This window comes from Nuphar pumila, chromosome 6 (genome assembly GCF_984573655.1).
Source record: "Nuphar pumila chromosome 6, dmNupPumi1.hap1.1, whole genome shotgun sequence".
NCBI classification, from domain to species: Eukaryota; Viridiplantae; Streptophyta; class Magnoliopsida; order Nymphaeales; family Nymphaeaceae; genus Nuphar; species Nuphar pumila.
In genome coordinates this window covers 81,929,943-81,948,422 of record NC_143254.1, presented here as the reverse complement: position 1 = coordinate 81,948,422, position 18,480 = coordinate 81,929,943, and the positions used below count along the sequence as shown (strand labels likewise).

Sequence of the window (18,480 nt, the reverse complement as noted above, 5' to 3'; positions counted from 1 at the left end):
ATCCAAACTGATTTGTCACACCTCAAGTATTTGAACAAACAAGCAAACGTTACATGGGCTAGGTCCCCGTTGGAGGTCACTGCAATGGGATACGACAAGAAGGCAGCCCTTGATATGAAATTTTGTCATATTATGATTTTCTCCACCTCCACATATAAAGAATATTTTCATATGAAATCCCTAGTGTGAAAAACTTCCTCTTCTTTGAAACATTTGAAAAAGCTGACACTTTTTCTTTTCTACCCACAATTTCCTCATCTTCTTCTCATTTCCAAACCCATCCTAAAATATTCCTAGATCAAAAAGCACATACAATTAGGGATGGCAGTGGGGCGGGGCGGGTCTCCACCCCCGCCCCGCCTCAAAATTGTATCCTCCACCCCCGCCCCACCTCCGCGGCGGGGATGGATTTTATCCTCCACCCCCGCCTTCATCCCCGTTTCAGATCCTCCATCCCCGGTTCAAACGGGGATGGGGCGGGGACGGGGCGGGGCGGCGAAAAGTGCACGTCCATCCCCGCCTCCACCCCTGGACGGGGATGGATTTTAACCTTCGTCCCCGCCTCCATCCCCAGTCCAAACGGGGCGGGGCCCCGCTTTCCCCCAGTCCACTGCCATCCCTACATACAATAATAGTGACAAAAGTTTAAAAAAATGGCAAAATATCAGCAGCCAAAAACTCATGAGAAATTGATTTTTTTTTAATCATGCATTTTTTAGCAAATTGTTGGCAATAAAAAACAAATAAAAATATAAAATTAATTTTTATAAGGAAATAAAAATAAAAATATTTAAAAATAAAAACCACAGTTTTTTCATGATAAATAGCCGATAAAAACATAAATATCGTGTTTAAAATGTGATATTTATGTTTTTGACAAAAAAAACACAAAAAAATAAAAATATCACTAGAAATTACCGTTTTTAACTTTCAGATAATTTTCCAGGGCAAGATTTGTCACTATGCATGCCATCATGCCTGCCACAAACTACTGTTAGGACACAGTAATAAACAAAAGTGAGCCATGTAGACTTGAAGTAGAAGCCAGCTGGCCTGTAAATGAAAATTTGTTGGGAATTTATTCTCAAGAATAGGGCCAACCTATTCTAATGAGCTGATGGCCTGCCTGATCAGGCAGCTGTGCCAATTATGTGATTTAGAAGGGCCATTTCTAATTGGGGATGGGAATCCAGGATTTCCAAGAACATGGGCATGGACCATATTTTGGGATTAGCTTGACCAATATGGTTTGCATGTGAGTATGACAAGAGAACAAAATAGTAGGCAAAGCCCAAAGGGGAGAGGGGTGATGGTGTCCAAATGGCTCACATACTCCAAGGGGATTCGAACACCAATACCATCAAAACGGCCAACAAGAAAAGAAATGTAAGAAAGTAAAAAAGGGGGGTGGGCACAACGAGCCAAATCACTTTTTTGGCACACATGCAAACAAGACGAACAGTGTGAGTGGGAAAGAAATGGGAAAATGGAGAGAGTGGGGCCCTTCCCCAAGGTGTTAATAGTAACTCTATCTTTACTTCTGTCAGTTTCCCTTTGAACCGAATGATGCATCCCGATCTGCCCGGCCTCTCTCTCTCTCTCTCTCTACCAATAAGAAACTTCCACAAAGAGATGCATCAACATAAATGCAGAAGCACATCCATTGTTACAAACATATGCAACATCTCATCATGACAACCAAAAAAAACAAACAACGCCCATCATCACAACAAATAGCAAAAGAAGCATCCAAAGCAATCAACAAACTCCAACACCCAACAAACCAGAAGAAGCAAAATCAGACACTTCCTTTCACTCTCTCCGACTCTTTTATGTCTTAACAAACACATAAACAGACGGTATTAATACACAGTATATACCGATCACCATTTATGCGTTGGGGGGTAAGGGGTCAGGTTGAATCCTCGAGAAATTGACGCTTCGGGGTCTGCAGAACGACGCCAGAGGGGAGATGAGGACGATGTGGGGCGTTCAGATTCATCTTCTCGTAGTAACGGATGGAGAGGAGCGACAAGGAGAGGTGGACCTCGTCCTTTCCCAAACGACCCGAGGTGGGGATGAGTCTGTTGAGAGAGGGAGGCCGAGAAGATGATGATGATGTTGGTAGAGAGTTGGAATAATAAGAAAAAGAGCAAGAAGAAGAGGAGGATGGTGGTGGTGGGTTGAGAAGGGGCCAGAGGTAGAGGGAGTGGAGGCGGCGGAAGCCGCCGAGGGCGAGGACGACGGAGCGGAGCTGAAGGGTGGAGCCGCAGCCGGTGTTGGCCCAGTGGCGGGTGCAGATGATCTCCCAGAGGCGCTCGTCCTGCGCCGTCCGGTGCCACTGCTGGCTGACGCACGCAGCCCTCCCCAGCGACCTCCCGTCCATGCGCTTGAACACCTCGAACAGCAGATCATCGTCCAGCCTGAACTCCTCCATCTCCTCCTCCTTCCTCTTCTTGTTTCCGCCTTCCACCACCGTCTCCAACGACCTCTTCATCTATAGAAAGAGACTTGACACTTTCTCTCTCTCTCTCATCTATATCAACTTTCACAATGCATTCTTGTTTGCTACCTTTTTCACCCCTTTTTCATGAGGGGGGGGGGAGGTTGCGGTTAATTACTTAAAGGGTAAAAGGATTTTACCAAAATTTCCTTGGTATTGAGGGGTTCTTACCAGGGTGGATGGGAACAGAGACGTGACGTGATGATGACGACGATGAATTAATGACGTGGTTTTTCTTGTTTGGGAATATTGGTTAATCTTTTATTGAAAGGAAGAGACGTGATTGTCTCTATGTTTGCACTTTTGGGAGGAAAGACGATTAGGTCCATGGTTTTATCAATAGGACCACAGAGTCCTTTTAAGAAAGTCCACTTTGGACCTTAGTATCATATGTGTGAAAATGAGAGGGTGGTGTATGTTCGCCTATGATGATTCACTGAATCCCACGTATATGTTCGGGGGTCTAAATGAGCACCACGTATACAAGCACATGGGGCTCGTATTCTTGTGTATGTTGACATCACTTAGCATTGGAGTGTGGTGCGGTTGCAAAGACTTAATTTCCCTTGTTATTCTTCTCATAAAGCGATGGTTTGAGAAAATAACAAAAATGCCCTTCATTAAAAAAAAAATAGTTCAAAAAAAGGATAAACATGTCCTCCATCCAGAAAGCCAAGGATGATGTTGACTCTTCAAAGTCTATCCAGCGAAACGAACCTTAATCGTTTGAGAAAATGACAAAAATGCCCTTCATTCAAAAAAGAAAAAACAATAGTTCAAAACAAGGACAAACATGTCCTTCATCCAGAAAGTCAAGGATGATGTTGACTCTTCAAAGTCTACCCAGCGAAACGAACCTTAATCGTTTCGCCGATGGTAATCCGGCGAAACGATGGTGAGCCGACGATCCGATGGTGAGTCGGCGATCCGATGGTCATCCGATGAAACAAACCTGAGCCATCAAAAATGTCTGTTTGAACTTTTCATCGTCATCTTCTTCTTCTTTCTTCTCCGTAAAACACTGTAAAATCCTCTCTCTCTCTAGAGAAGAAATCAAGGGAGGTAAAGAGTTCCCCCTGGAGAAGGCCATGAACATCAACTCTCTCACTCTCTCTCCATTCTCTCTCTACTTCTGTGCCTGATTTAGAGTTTTTGCCCTTACAGAAGGGGGGTCCGGGGGCTCCCCCCGGCGCGGATCCCGTTGTGCGGTCAGCGGGCGGGGGTCCAGGGGGGGCCGCCCCTGACAGGGGGGGCTCGGGGGGCATCGCCCTCCGGACCAAATTTTTTTGGGGCCTTCCAACAACGATTTGTAGTATTATCGGGCTTTCCTACAACAATTTGTAGTATTTTCGGGTCTCCAACGAAACACTATAGTGATTTGCGAAAGACACTACAAATCGCAAATCGCTATAGCGATTTGTAGTGTCTTTCGTAAATCACTATAGCGATTTATAGTGTCTTCCGCAAATCGCTATAGCGATTTGTAGTGTCTTTCGCAAATCGCTATAGTGATTTGTAGATTCTTCCGCAAATCGCTATAGCGATTTGTAGTGTCTTCCGCAAATCATTATAGAGATTTGTAGTGTTATTCAGTAAGCAAATCGTTGTAAATCGCTACCCGAATTAGGACCAACTTGTCAGGGCCATATCTCCCTAACCGGAGATTATATTCCAAATTCGTAAAAAGCGGTGTCTTCGTTATTAAGTCTAGTTTATTTCTGTAAATTTTCAGCGATTTCTATTGTCATTTCATTCCTCATTTTAACTAAAAACCATACCCCTATTATTTTATGTTATTTGAGTTGCACAACACCATTCTCGCTTGACATCCACATCTTGATTTTGACATGCTCCTTGTTGGATTTTCCATTGATTTCTTCCAATCTTGCTTGGAACAAAAATATGTCTTTCTCACCACGATACCCTATGCATTTTTTGACCACGACACCCGGGAACCGTGTTGGCGGGAGCCCCCGGACCCCCCTCCTGTAAGGGCAAAAACTCTAAATCAGGCTCCACAACGAATCAAGTTGAACGATGTTACCCACACTGGGAGGAGCCCCCAAACCCTCCTCCTATAAGGGCAAAAACTCTAAATCAAGCTCCACAATGAATCAAGTTGAACGATGCTATCCACGCTGGGAGGAGCCCCCAAACCCTCCTCCTATAACGGCAAAAACTCTGAATCGGACAACACAACTCATCAAGTTGAATGATGCTACCCACACTGGGAGGAGCCCTCAGACCCCCCTTTCTGTAAGGGTAAAAACTCTGAATCAGACTCCACAACTCTTCAAGTTGAATGATGCTACCCACATTGGGAGGAGCCCCCAGACCCCACTCCTATAAGGGTAAAAACTCTGAATCAGGATCTACAACTCATTTTATTGAATGATGCTACCCACGCTGGGAGGAGCCCCCAAACCCTCCTCCTGTAAGGGTAAAAACTCTGAATCAGGCTCCACAACAGACAATGTGCAGGTCAGTCGGTGCTTGATGGAGCAATGTAGGATCTTCTGCTGGATGTGCACAGAAGCAAAAAGAGAAGAGAGAGAGAGAGGGTTGATGTTCATGGCCTCCTCCAGGGGAGATTTCTTTCTCGGATAATCCTGCAGTGCAGAGACTGGGTCTTAAATAATCATCTTCGGGGCACTTAAGTCTTTACAACCACTTCTTTTCAAGAATCGTCATTTTTTTTTGCACCAATGGAATAGAGGGTACTTAAGTCTTTGCAATCGCATCAAACTCCAATGTTAATTAATGCTGACAAACATGGAGATACGAGACACACATGCTTACATACGTGGTGCTCTTTGGGACCCCCGAACATGAGATGTAGCTAACTCCCCTGTTCAGGGGGTGGACATATAACCTGCTTTGTGTGAAAATACTAGGTTTTGCTTAAAATCAGGTAGGGGTGTCAGCGGTTTATCCGGACTAAACCCTGTATGGTGACAACTAAGAATACACGATTAATGAGCTAGAAATCATGTTATAGGTTGTATTTACTCAATCTAACTATATAGATGTGTAAGGATAAAGTCTTGGAACATGTTTTTCTGTTGTAAAAATGTTATATCGTGGGCCATTGATTTTTTTATTCTTTTGAACTACTAAACAAGTTTCCTACTAAACAAACCATGTGCATCCCATCCTATAACACGATTTAAAAACTAAAATACAATTTTTTTTTAAGAAAAATACTAAATTTTACTCATTAGCTCCTTACCTTCATTAGTAACCAATATTTACTATATATATATATATATATATATATATATATATATATATAGGAAAATAAAAACTTATCCATTAGAAAACCTACCAAACCTATCTACTGAAAAACATTTTATCAGTTTTTCAATATTTTTTACAATTCTGACCTTACATATGTGATCTATGTGCTTATTTTTATAGGAATCAGTTTTTGGAGTATTTGATTCCGATGCAGATAAATTTTTGTAAGGTTTAAAAAGATTGACCTATAATTTTCATAAATTTTTGAAGCTCCAAATACTATTTTTTCATAAAAAAATGTATGAACAAAGTGTCAATTTCTAGTAAATCAATCACATCAGAATTTTGAAAAAATATCAAAAATCTGACAAAATATTTTTTAGTGAGTAGGTTTGGTAGGTTTTTTAGTGGGTAGGTCTTTATTTCCCTGTATATAGTCACTATAATCTGAGAACTAGAAATATGCGCAGTTTCAACACTTTTTTTGCCAAATTCAACCTTGAATGTACTCGGTATAGTGATGTTGCTAGTAATCAACCATTGGATCGTGGAGCAAGAGAGAGAGATAGAGTTTGGACCCACGAGTCACTGAAACTGATGCAAATGACTTCGAAGTTCTTCTCGCGTGCCCTCGTAATAAAGGTCAAGCGATGAGTCGAGGGGTTCTTCCGCGACGCTCAAGGTGTGGCCCACGCTCCCTTCCTCTCTCTCTCTCTCTCTCTCTCCCTTTGTGTGTGTGTGTGTGTGGACGCTTACGTCTCTTTTGTCGCTATCTCTAACGACAGATCTCCCCACCTTGTGTAATGGCCTGACCTCCAAAACCCCCAACCCCCAAGCAGGACCCCTTCCCCACACCACCAACACATTGCCATTTTTCTTAGGCTGATCCAACGATGAAACCATGTGCTCATCATCATGCCATCGTCAACGGTTCAGATTTACCCCCATGTAAAGACTTAACCGGTATCCAATCAATAGGTCCAACACGGCATTCTGGATTTGGTGTTTGAGGCCAATACAGGCCCGCAGTTTTGCTGACTTGGTTCGGGGTTATTGGCTCATACTAATTAGTTTGGGTTGGATCTTAAGCCTGAAGGGTTCCAGCCTGTCTGCGTGTGGTCAGTTTGGGCTTTGAAGCACAATGAAAGATCCTACTACCCTCAAAAGCGAACATAATGAACCCTGCCTGGTTTAATGTTACACCAGTGCTTCTCTCCCTCCGTGACAGCGACAGTAGTCGGATCAGGAGGTTCACCTGAAGAGAGACCCATCGTCGCTTTCACTTCACTTGGAAGAGAAACCATGCATGTTACACCATTGAAAATGCATATTTTATACTAGAAGTTTTGTTGCCACAAAGGTGTTTGGCATAGCGGGATGAGACCTAAAGTCGCTAGCCAGATTGTCTAGGTCCAAATTTTATGGGTATCAAAGGGTAGTGATTCCTTGAGGGCAACAAGTAAGCTTGTGAGTTTTATGTTGATAGGACAGTGACGATACTAAAATTTTGTGATTAAAAATCTTCTTTTTTTTTCTTTAAAAAAAAACACATCAAATGTACCATCCTATGTTCATTTAATTAAACATTTGAAAAAAAAACAACTTGCAACAAAAATATGTCAGCAGTTTATTCAGGGTTCTAAACTCAATGGTGGCAACTAAACACAAGGGTTGCGCTCATTACGGTACTTAACCCAACACCTTATGACACGAGCTGACAACAGTCATGCACCACCTGTCTTTGTGTTCCCAAAGGCACCCCTCTCTTTCAAAAAGATTTGTGGCATATCAAGCCTTGGTAAGGTTGAATCAATAGTTGCTTTCTTACGACTCCTTGAACTTTGAGACCCATTTATAGATAATATGTGTGCTTAGGAGCTCTTGATGATTGAATAAACTAAGATCTTACCATGATTGCAATTTTAGAGAGACAAGAAAGCACAAGCCTATGGGGTCACTTCTGCAACTGGATTACTGTCACAGGCACAATTTTTCTTCCAACCCGTGTAGCCTAAATCTTTTCCGACACTCAGTGGGGAGGTTTAGCAGCCTTTTGTTAGCCAGCGTACCCAAGGTAATGGCCTCAAAGAAACCCTTTTTCCTTTTTATTGCTCACAGGAACTTTACACTTAGCCAATTACACAACTTAGACCTTTGTCTACGTTTTGCACCACTCTCTCTCCATGCAGAGTCCTACACAAGCCAAGCTATTTATAGTCGGCACCCTGCAGTTACATGGAATTTCTCCCTTTACATGGGTGGGTGTCGAACTCAACGCCCCCACCCCCACCATCCCCTGATGGTCGCCTCAATGTGCATCCTTAGCAACGTGGCCCAAGCTCGTGGCCACGTTGTATAACCGTTTCTGCTTGTTGTGCTGAAGTCCGCTTCTTCGGTCATGGGCCTGCCCACATCGGATTGTTGCAACCGTCATCCGCACGACTGCCTTGATGCCTCCCTCGTGGGCTACGTGGCCGCCCCCTCTCGGCCACGATGTTTTGTTGTTGCTTCCCACGCAACTGCCTCAATGCCTACCTCGTGGGATACGTGACTGCCCTCTCTCAGACACGATGTTCTGTTGTTGTTTCCTGCGCAACTGCATGCTTGAAGGGTCGTTCCAACCTCTCTCGCCTTTCACGCTGTCGAACCCTGGCTGCATACATAGGGGACCTTCCTGACTGCGTCCAGCCGACGTGACCCTAAGGGTTGCAGTCGACTATTAGGAGAAGGCCCTCCTATATAGGTGCTTTAGGCGTTGGCTCCTCAATCACAGGAGGAACCTTAATTTCCTGCCAAGTACCATAAGTTTTTGTGGCCATCTTCTCTTGGCCACGTGGCCGGCTGGCATGGCCATGACCGCCGCAAGATGGGGGTCTTACAGGCCTCCCACACCCACCGAGCTCGACGTCCCTGTCGAGACGGTTAAGTATGCATGTACTTCTTGTTCAAATTGCCATAGAGTCTCCTCCCGTTCCTAGCTATCCTCCGTGGCAGGCTGGTCCTTCCACCGCACAAGAAGTTCTCTGACTTGTGCCATTCTACCATGGCCCTTCATTCGATGCCCAAGAATCCTTTCAACCTTCCTGTCAAACTGGACGCTCACACTTGGGGGAGCTCATTGAGACTTGGACCGAGTAAGATCCTCTTCGTCTTCATGGAATGGCTTCAAGAAACTGACATGAAACACAGGATGGGACTTAATCCGAACCTGCAGTTCCAGCCGATATGCCATAGTCCCCACTTTTCTTAGTACCTTGAAGGGTCTGCCGTACCTCGGTACTAATCCTCTGTGCACCACTTTACTGAAAATCTTCTTCCATATTTGGGAAGTGAGCTTGAGCATCACTTGGTCCCTTTCAGCAAACTCTAGTGGCCGTTGATTCCTGACTGTGGCCTTTTTCATGCGTCGAAAAGCCTTGGCCAAGCAATCTCGAGCATCATCCAACGCCTCTTGCTTGTCACGTGCGACCTTAGCCGCAGTCGGGCATCGACCCTACGGAGACAGGCCGATGTTTGTTGGCATGAGAAGTTGTTGTCCCATCACTACTTCGAAGGGACTTCGGTCTGTGGTGTTGGTTCTTTGAAGGTTGTAACAAAACTGGGCTATCTCAAGCAGGCCGACCCAATTTTTCTGATTTGCGATCACATAGTGCCACAAGTACTCCTCGAGTACTGCATTGATCCTTTCCGTTTGGCCATCGCTCTGCGGGTGGTTGCTGGTTGAGAAGTTGAGCTTCGTGCCCAACAACTCAAACAAACAAGTCCAAAACTGACCTGTAAATCTCGCATCTCGGTCGCTCACTATATCCATAGGAAGCCCCCAGTACTTCACTATGCCACCGAAGAACAATCGTGTTGTTTGCTCAATTGTGCACACCTTCGGTGCCGGGAGAAAGGTACCATACTTAGAGAATTGGTCGATGATCACAAGGATCGAGGTCATGTTGTCCACCTTCGGCAGGCCCGTTATGAAGTCCATTGAAAGACTTTGCCACGGCCGATCTGGAATCAAGAGTGGCTGCAACAACCCTTCTGGTCTTAGGCTCTCTGTTTTATCTTGTTGGCACACAAGACATGTCCTCACGTAAAGGTCAACATCCTCCTTCATTCGTGGCCAGTAAAACTGACGGGACAACAATGCCATGGTTCTGCCTTGGCCGGGATGGCCAGCCCACGTACTATCGTGAGTCTCTTGCAACAACTCCCTCCTTAAGTTGTCTGCATTTGGTACATAGACTTGGTCGCCTTTGGCATACAGGACACCACCCTGTAGCCAAAACCTCCGACAGATCCCTGTCTTTATTTGCTCGAGTAACCGTATGACAGTTGAATCCTTGGCTGAGGCATCCTCGATTCTTTTCAACAAGTTTTCAGTAACCCTTGTTAAGGTTGTTGCAACACGCTCATCAGCCTACGCACCTCTGCTCAAGGCATCGGCAGCCTGATTGGTCTGGTCGGCCTTGTGTACAATTTGGAATTTGAACTCCGCCAAAAAGTCTTGCCATCGTTCTTGTTTTGCACTTAGGCGTTTTTGGGTCAGGAAGTAGCTATTTGCTACATTGTCTGTCCGCACTATGAAGGGTCGCCTCAATAGGTAGTGGTGCCACAACCGAAGACAGTGGACCACTGCAGTCATCTCCTTCTCATGAGTCGAATACTGTCGTTCAGCATCCGTCAGTTTTCTGCTCTTGTAGGCTACCGGGTGACCTTCTTGAGACAAGACTTCGCCTAGCGCTCGGTCTGAAGCGTCTGTTTCTACCTCAAACAATTTGGCAAAGTTCTCAGGGAGTTCCTGCACTTTTATAGGGATATCACCCACTTCAACTTCGGGTGTTGAAGTCACCAATGAAGCAAGGTAGGTCGGAGCCCCTTGCCTTAGTCCATCTCGCAACTGTAAAGCTGACATCGTCTTGGCCGTTGGGGCCTCAGAGACCAAAGATATTAGACACGGTTGTGCCTCATCCATTATCATCATCGAGCGCAAGTGAGGTAGCATGACAGCTTTGGCTCGACTAAGAAAATTCATTCCAAGCATCACGTCGAAGTCATCAAGTGTGCAGACAATGAAGTTGCACACTCCTCGCCAAACTCCAACTTTCGTAAGAACGTCCAAGGCTTCACCGCTTATGGCTGACGGTGTAGCATTGATGGCCTTTACTTGGCAAGTGTTTGGGCTAAGCTGTAACCCAAACCGATCCACCATTCATGTGGACACAAAGTTATGCAACGCTCCGGTGTCTAGCAGAGCATACGCTGGAACTTGATTCAGTCACACAATTGCGTACATCAGTCCGGCACTCAAAGGTGCTTCTCTCACGGACTAACATAGTGTACCCACAATCCGAAGTGGGTTAAGGTGTGTTAGGGTCTTATCCGTGGGAGACTTTCGCTGCTCCACGGACTCTTGTACCACGGCAGCATTCATCTCCCTCTGTTGTGGACCATCTCGAGCGCGATGAGGTCCTTGGCAGATAAAGCACCCAGAAAAACTAGCTTTGGATGTGGTATTCTTAGCATCATCCTTCTTCTTGAATGCCTTCCCTTTGGCAGGTTTGTTCTACTTCTGTGGTCGGTTCTTAGATGCCTCAATGCCAGAGTTGGCACGATAGTCCAACAACCGATCAGCTACAACCAAGGTTGTAGGCAAGTCCTTCACCTCCTGCCTTCAGAGCTCAGTTTGATCCCACAGCTGCAGTCCACTCATGAAGTAAAACAGTTTGTCTTCGTCAGCCATGGTTTTCACGTCAAGCATTAGAGAGCTAAAGGCCTTGACGTAATCCCTCACCGATCTGGTTTGCCTCAACCGGTGTAAGCCCTCTCGTGCAATCCACGCGACATTGGATGGCAAGAAGCGTTGCTTGAGCTCGTCCCTCATTGAGTCCCAAGTGGAGATGGGCACCTTGCCTGCAGTAGCATCTTCTTCAAGCTTTGTCTTCCACCAGAGTTTTGTGTCACCATGTAAATACATGTTGGCAACTGTGACTTGGTCATCTACTTTGGTATGGGCAGCCTTGAAGTACTGCTCCATATCCCACAAGTAGTTTTCCAAATCCTTCGAACTCCTCGTGCCATGGAAAGCCTTTGGCTCAGAGACTTTGATCTTTGCGGCATCTGAACTTTGAGTGATGCAAATCGCCCGACGAAGGATAACAATCTCTTGGTGTAGCCCTTCTCTGTTATGGGCTATCTCCCAACGGAGACTGCTCAACTCCTCATCGAGGTGAGCAGACAATTCCGTCATCCGACGGTCGCCAAGGGGTCCATCCATTCCCCCATTTATGTTGTGAGATTGGCCATTTGGGTCGACAATGAACCGACTGTCTCCTCCAGTCGCCCGAGCCTTTCTCGAAGTTCTGCGGTGGCCATGGTTGCTCCTCAACCAACTTGCGCTCTGATACCAAACTGTCACGAGCATAATTTTTCTTCCAACCCGTGTGGCCTAAATCCTCTCTAACACTCAACGTGGAGGTTTAGCAGCCTTTCGTTAGCAAGTGTACCCAAGGTAATGGCCCCAAAGGAACCCTTTTTCCTTTTTATTGCTCACAGGAACTTTACACTTAGCCGATTACACAACTTAGACTTCCATCTACGTTTTGCACCACTCTCTCCCCCTGCAGAGACCTACACAAGCCGAGCTATTTATAGTCGGCACCCTGCAGTTACATGGAATTTCTCCCTTTACATGGGTGGGTGTCGAACTCAGTGCCCCCAGCCCACCATCCCTTGATGGTCGCCTCAATGAGCATCCTTAGCAACGTGGCCCAAGCTCGTGGCCACTTGTATAACCGTTCCCGCTTGTTGTGCCGAAGTCTGCTTCTCCGGTCATGGGCCTGCCCACATCGGATTGTTGCAACCGTCCTCCGCATGACTGCTTTGATGCCTCCCTTGTGGGCTACATGGTCGCCCCCTCTCGGCCATGATGTTTTGTTGTTGCTTCCCACGCAACTGCCTCAATGCCTACCTCGTGGGATACGTGGCCACCCTCTCTCAACCACGATGTTCTGTCGTTGCTTCCCGCGCAATTGCATGTTTGAAGGGTCGTTCCAACCGCTCCCGCCTTTCACGCTGTCAAACCCTGGCTGCGTGCATAGGGGACCTTTCTGACTGCGTCCAACCGACGTGACTCTGAGGGTTGTGGTCGACTGTCAAGAGAAGGCCCTCCTATATAGGTGCTTTAGGTGTTGGCTCCTCAATCACAGGAGGAACCTTAATTTCCTGCCAACTACCATAAGTTTTTGTGGCCATCTTCTCTGGGCCACGCGTCTGGCTGGCATGGCCATGACCGCCGCAAGATGGGGGTCTTACAATTACCATCCTTGAAAATCGTCTTTACATTGTATGGTTCGATGGCTTGACTTTGTTTCATTATTGAGCTCGAGAAAGGGAGATTGCACTATGTATGAAGATAGTGACGAGTGGATCATGTTCACCTAAACAACAAACAGTGAGTTTGGGTTTGGATCATGTCGGTTAAAAAATGCAAGTCCAAACCCAACCTGATGATTTTAAAATATATTTAAACATATATTTTTACTTTAAAAAAACTCATATTAGCTAAGTCAGGTTTGATATTTAGTAAAAATCATGGTTGACCTAGTGATCAACCCTACAATCAATTTTTAAAATCAATGGTTGTTAAAAAAAATCTTTAGTTTATAACAACTTGAAGACTTTCTTGTTTGATGATCACATACTTTCGAGGATGAAAGTGATACTTTAATTACGCAACTAATTTGAACCACAAGGCGCTTTCTTGAAGGCCCACTCTTTGGGCTTCAAGTTGCACGGTGCATATTCAAGGGTGACGGTCCATCTGGGAGATAAATGGTTTATGATATGGGGCTTAGTTGAAATGGTTGGTAGTCATTAGGGGTGTCAACAGGCCTAGTTCACACAGACCCGACCTGAACAAAACTCTATAGGGTCCAGCTATAGTGATAAATAAGAAGGCCCGATTATGACTCGAGTGAAGGTCCGATTAATACATGGACTCAGGTATAGTTTGTGAAATTTTATACCTGACCTGAGTTCCCATTAAGACCCATAGTTTTTCATATGGTTTTTTACCAGGTTTGGTTCATAAAATTCTTATCAGGTCTGGTATGGTATTTCTTATAGTGAATCTGATTAGACTAGAGTTCAAACATGATACCATACCATAAGCGAAAATCTGATCTAAGTTTGGTTCCACCTGGGTCAGAACCAAACCTAACCCATTGACAGCCCTAGTTTGTCATGTCATTTTGCTGCCAACCCCGAGCGGTTTGTTGCTTTCTTCTCATAAAATTCGAAGAACTGGAGTTTTATCTTTATAAACGTCAAGTCAAATTGCATGCATGTCCGTTTCAAATTCACCATGTGCTTGTTGTTGTCGTCATGCTTTAAAAAAATATTAGAAAATAGTAAAATGATCACATATACCCTTAAAACATGGTTGAGGGCATCATTGTACAAAATATTTGTTGAGAAACTATGTTTTGATGATACATAATATGATATGTTGTCATACATGATAAATATATGATAAATATGATATGCCTTCATGAATATGTTATATTATGACTGAATATGATATGTCATGTATTTAACGAGTATTTGATGCAAGGTTATTTCACCTAAGAAGAATGGAGACAACCTGATCAAGTACAACTATTTGTTGCAATCATACTACATTGAAGAAAAAGCTTGATGAGCCATACATTCATAAAGATTATCCAAGAAGATCGGTTACTTCAAGATGAAGACTTTTTTCTTCTTTAGAGTCATATGTAACAGAACCTTCAGAAGCATGCATATTTCATATCACATTATATGCTTTAAATATCATACAAGTCATCTATTTACAAAAAGTAAAGCTTTCATAAAAGGATACGATATTTCAAAAACACCTTTTTGAAACAAATCATTGTACTTTCTTACAAGCATTTATGAAAAAGACATTTTGACAAGATATAATAGCTCATGATTTCAAAAGCATTAATTGTACCTTCTAACAAGCATTTATGAAAAAGACAACTTGAAAAGATATAAAAGCTAATGATTTTAAATATGAAAGAAAAAGACAAAATGAATTAACTCATAATACACAATCGTTTATCTTGAATTGATGATTTGAGAAAACAAATATTGTTTTATATACAAAACTACTTATTGTTTAAACAAGACAATTAAGTTTGGAAAAGACTTTTATTTAATACACACTCAAGAATGTCGACTTATACTTAAAGCCATCATTCTTTCTGTAAACATTAAATGTCACCTCAAAAAGCATTTAGGAAATGACCATTTATTTATTTAATAATAAAATCCACACTCAAGAATGTCGACTTATATTTAAAGCCATCATTCTTTCTGTAAACATTAAATGTCATCTCAAAAAGCATTTGAGAAATGACCATTTATAAATAAAGTACTTAACAAGCATTTATTGTACTTACATACATTTAACCAAAGAAGTGACGATTTGTAAGAATACTATTAATATACTACAAATCATTAAATTGAGTAAAGACAAAATTGCACTTCAACGTTCAATGTACTACAAAGCATTTATTTTGAGAAAAGACTTATGACAAATTAAATATCATTTTTAATTACAACAACATATAGTGTACCTCAAATAGTTAATTTATGAATGACGACTTTTTGAAAAAGCAATATAGTACACATATCATTTCACACAAAGTTGTTTTTGAGATGACCTCACACCTCATATCTCAAAAGGACAATTATTTAAAAAAGCAACGATTATTTTCTTAAGACTATATATATACAAACAAAATAGTATTTCATAAGACACATGTGAGCTTTCAAAGAGAAAAACTCCTATTTGATATTCTAAAAAAGTGCTTAGAAAAAGAAAGAGAAAAAGACAAGAAAAGTTCTTTGACAAAAGAATCAACTGTGTGTGAAAAGAAAAGAACATTTTATTCCTCTCAAAGATTATTCTATCCATTTTTCAAAGAGAGAACATTCTGAGAATCTTCATACGTGCATTCATATCATTCTGAAGGTTCTTTAGGAAAGTGTTGTAACTTTCTGTTATCTACTGTATCCCTTCTCTGTTGAGAGAAGTAGACCTCTGTGAAAGAGGGTGTTTTCCTTCTCTGTTGAGAGAAGTAGACCTCTGTGAAAGAGGGTGTTTCTCTTCTCTGTTGAGAGAAGTAGACCTCTGTGAAAGAGGGTGTTTTTCCTTCTCTGTTGAGAGAAGTAGACCTCTGTGAAATAGGGTGTTTTCCTTCTCTGTTGAGAGAAGTAGACCTCTGAGGAAGAGAGTGTTGTACTATTTATCCCGTAACACAGATTTTATAGTGAAAGGCTCAAGTGTTTTACTTGGGGACTAGATGTAGGTCACTAACTCGGTCGAACCAGTATAAATCTTGTGTTTATTGTGTTGTGCCTTATTGTCTTTAATTTTATTTTATCGATCTAAATCATATTTCACTATTCACCCCCCCCCCCCCCTAGTGGAATTTCAATATTGACACAGTTACATCTTTTTTCAATAACATATCATGTTACTTATAAATTTATTTTAGACCTTTTTATTTAAGGAAAAATGCCTCCATCATGTGAGAGAAATTTATATAGGAATGGCAGTAGACATTGGAAAACGGTGCCTCACCTAATTTGAACCGGAGATGGAGGACATGAAACAAGGACGAAGGCCACTACAAGAAAAATGTTAATTAACGATGAAAGTTTGCGACAGAAATAATTAGTCACAAATTTACGACAGATTAGTTAGAGAAAACTATCTGTCACTAAAATTCGGATTATTTGCAGAATTAGCGACGAAAAAACTTTCATCGCTAATCTGTCGCTAATTAACGACAGGAAAAAAATTTGTCTCAAGATCCATCGCAACTTATAGACGGATCAGCGACAAAAAAATTTTGTCGCTACTCTGTCGCCAAGTAGCAACGAAATTATTCTGTCTCTAATTTCTCCCGTAAAACCCTAATGTGAGCCCCTTTCTTTCCATTTCTGTTTCATCCCTCGCCCATCGCCCGCCGCCTGTCGACCTCCCCCTTCGACTCAGTCCCCCTCTTATCACTGCTCCCCTCTCTCTCGCTCTCATCATTTTTCTGACCGACGAGCCCCGTTCGGCAACCCCCTTCTGACCTCACCCCTTTGGGGTTTCCTGAAATGGCTCCCCCTCCCCCTAGAGCTTTCAAGTAGTCGCAAAATGGGACCCAGATTGCGACCTCCTCTCTCGTTCCTTCTCCTGTTCTCTTTCTCGTTGCTCTCCCTCTGCGATTTTTTATGAGCCGACGACCCCAGCCTGCTCTCCCCGCACCGACCCTGCCCGCGACGATCGTCAGTGCCTCCCGCAGGTAACCCTCCCCTTTCCCCCTTGTTGTTTTCCCTTGAAATCAGGGTCGTTGGAGGTCCGACAGAGGGCCGCCAACCTCTGTCAAAGCCTCCCCCTTCCCCCTATGGTTGTCGGAGGGCCAACAGAGGCCTGGCAGCCTCTGTCGGGTCGTTCCCACCCCTCTGTAGTCGGCAGGGGCAGGCAGAGGCCCCGATCGCCTCTGCCAGACCCTCCCCTTGCCATTAATCTCTTTGGCAGGACAGGGCGCTCCGCCTCTGTCCTCTTGTTTTCTTCAACAGGACAAGGGGCTTCGCCCTTGTCCTTTCGAATGCCGACAGGGGGCTTCACCCCTTGTCCTCTTGACTTCTTTAGTAGTGGGGCTCTGCCCCTCCTGTCCTCGTTATGATCGATAGAGGGAGAATCCCCCTGCCCTTTTGTTTTCCCTAGCAGGGGGTGGCTCTACCCCCCTGTCCTCGATAATTTTGATAGGGGGTGAAGCCCTGTGCCCCTTGTCTATTTTCCTGACAGGGGGCGGAACCCCCTGCTCTGCTATTTTGCCTCAGCAGGGGGTGAGACCCCCTGCCTCATGATTGATTCCCGGTAGGAGGCTCAACCCTGCCTCCTGATGCTTCCCTTCGGGGGGTCCCACCCTCTGCCTCCTGTGAATGTTTCGGTAGGGGGTTTCGCTCCCTACCTTGACCTTATTGTTGGCAGGGGCAGCGCCCATGCCTGTCTGGCTTTCAGCAGAGGGCTGCATCTCTCTGTCCAAGCTCGTTTTCAATAGGGGTGTCACCTCCCTTGTCATCGGGTAATAAACTCCATTTTAACACAGTGTCTCCTGCAGATTCCACAACGGATCTCGCTTGTGCCCCGCGACCCGAGCCCCGCATCGCCTACACACGTAAGCGCTCACAGTGACGCAACCTCTCGAGTTAGGGTCTAGTTGCATGAGGACTTTTGATGAATTAAATAAAAAAAATATAGATAAATTACTTGTTTTCACATTTTCTTTATAGTAACTTTTGCATGCACATTTTCTTAATTGTCATTATTTTTCTTAGTGCGGTTCTTCTGGTTGTAGTCATAATTTATGGACTCAATTAGGCTTGATATCATGTATAAAGTATGGAATTCATCTGGATATGTTACTTACAACTAAATTTACCTGAATCTGTTACTCGAGAAAAAAATATAAAGGCAAAAGCAATGCAAATCGAGTAAACACCCATGGTGAGTAAGTGATGCAAGCACATCATAGGTTATTTAATTTCCTAGATCATGCTGAGCATAATTTTAATGTATGAAAATAGAAGTATTCTTATTTTTGGAGTTTGGATTTCATGCTAGTCATGGTAATAGTTAGCGGGATATTGGAGTGTATTTGCTGCAGGTACATGTTTGATATTGTTTTGATATAAATGATTTG

At 43.7% G+C, this 18,480-nt stretch overlaps 1 protein-coding gene and 1 pseudogene across 2 annotated transcripts; both read right to left on the bottom strand.

Annotated features, from left to right (window-relative positions):
- Window positions 1-1,622: 1,622 nt before the first annotated feature.
- On the bottom strand, window positions 1,623-2,561 carry LOC149834955 (F-box protein GID2 pseudogene; annotated as a pseudogene). The gene has a single exon (XR_016432804.1). The product of XR_016432804.1 is annotated as an F-box protein GID2 pseudogene (transcript).
- Window positions 2,562-11,405: 8,844 nt separating this feature from the next.
- On the bottom strand, window positions 11,406-12,008 carry LOC149834954 (uncharacterized). Its single transcript, XM_090009491.1, has one exon. The coding sequence runs from the start codon at window positions 12,006-12,008 to the stop codon at window positions 11,406-11,408; it is 603 nt and encodes a 200-aa protein (XP_089865617.1).
- Between the last annotated feature and the right edge of the window lie 6,472 nt (window positions 12,009-18,480).

Excerpts from the sequence above, each read along its gene's own strand:
- LOC149834954 (XM_090009491.1), bottom strand. The coding sequence starts at position 12,008 with ATGGATGGACCCCTTGGCGACCGTCGGATGACGGAATTGTCTGCTCAC.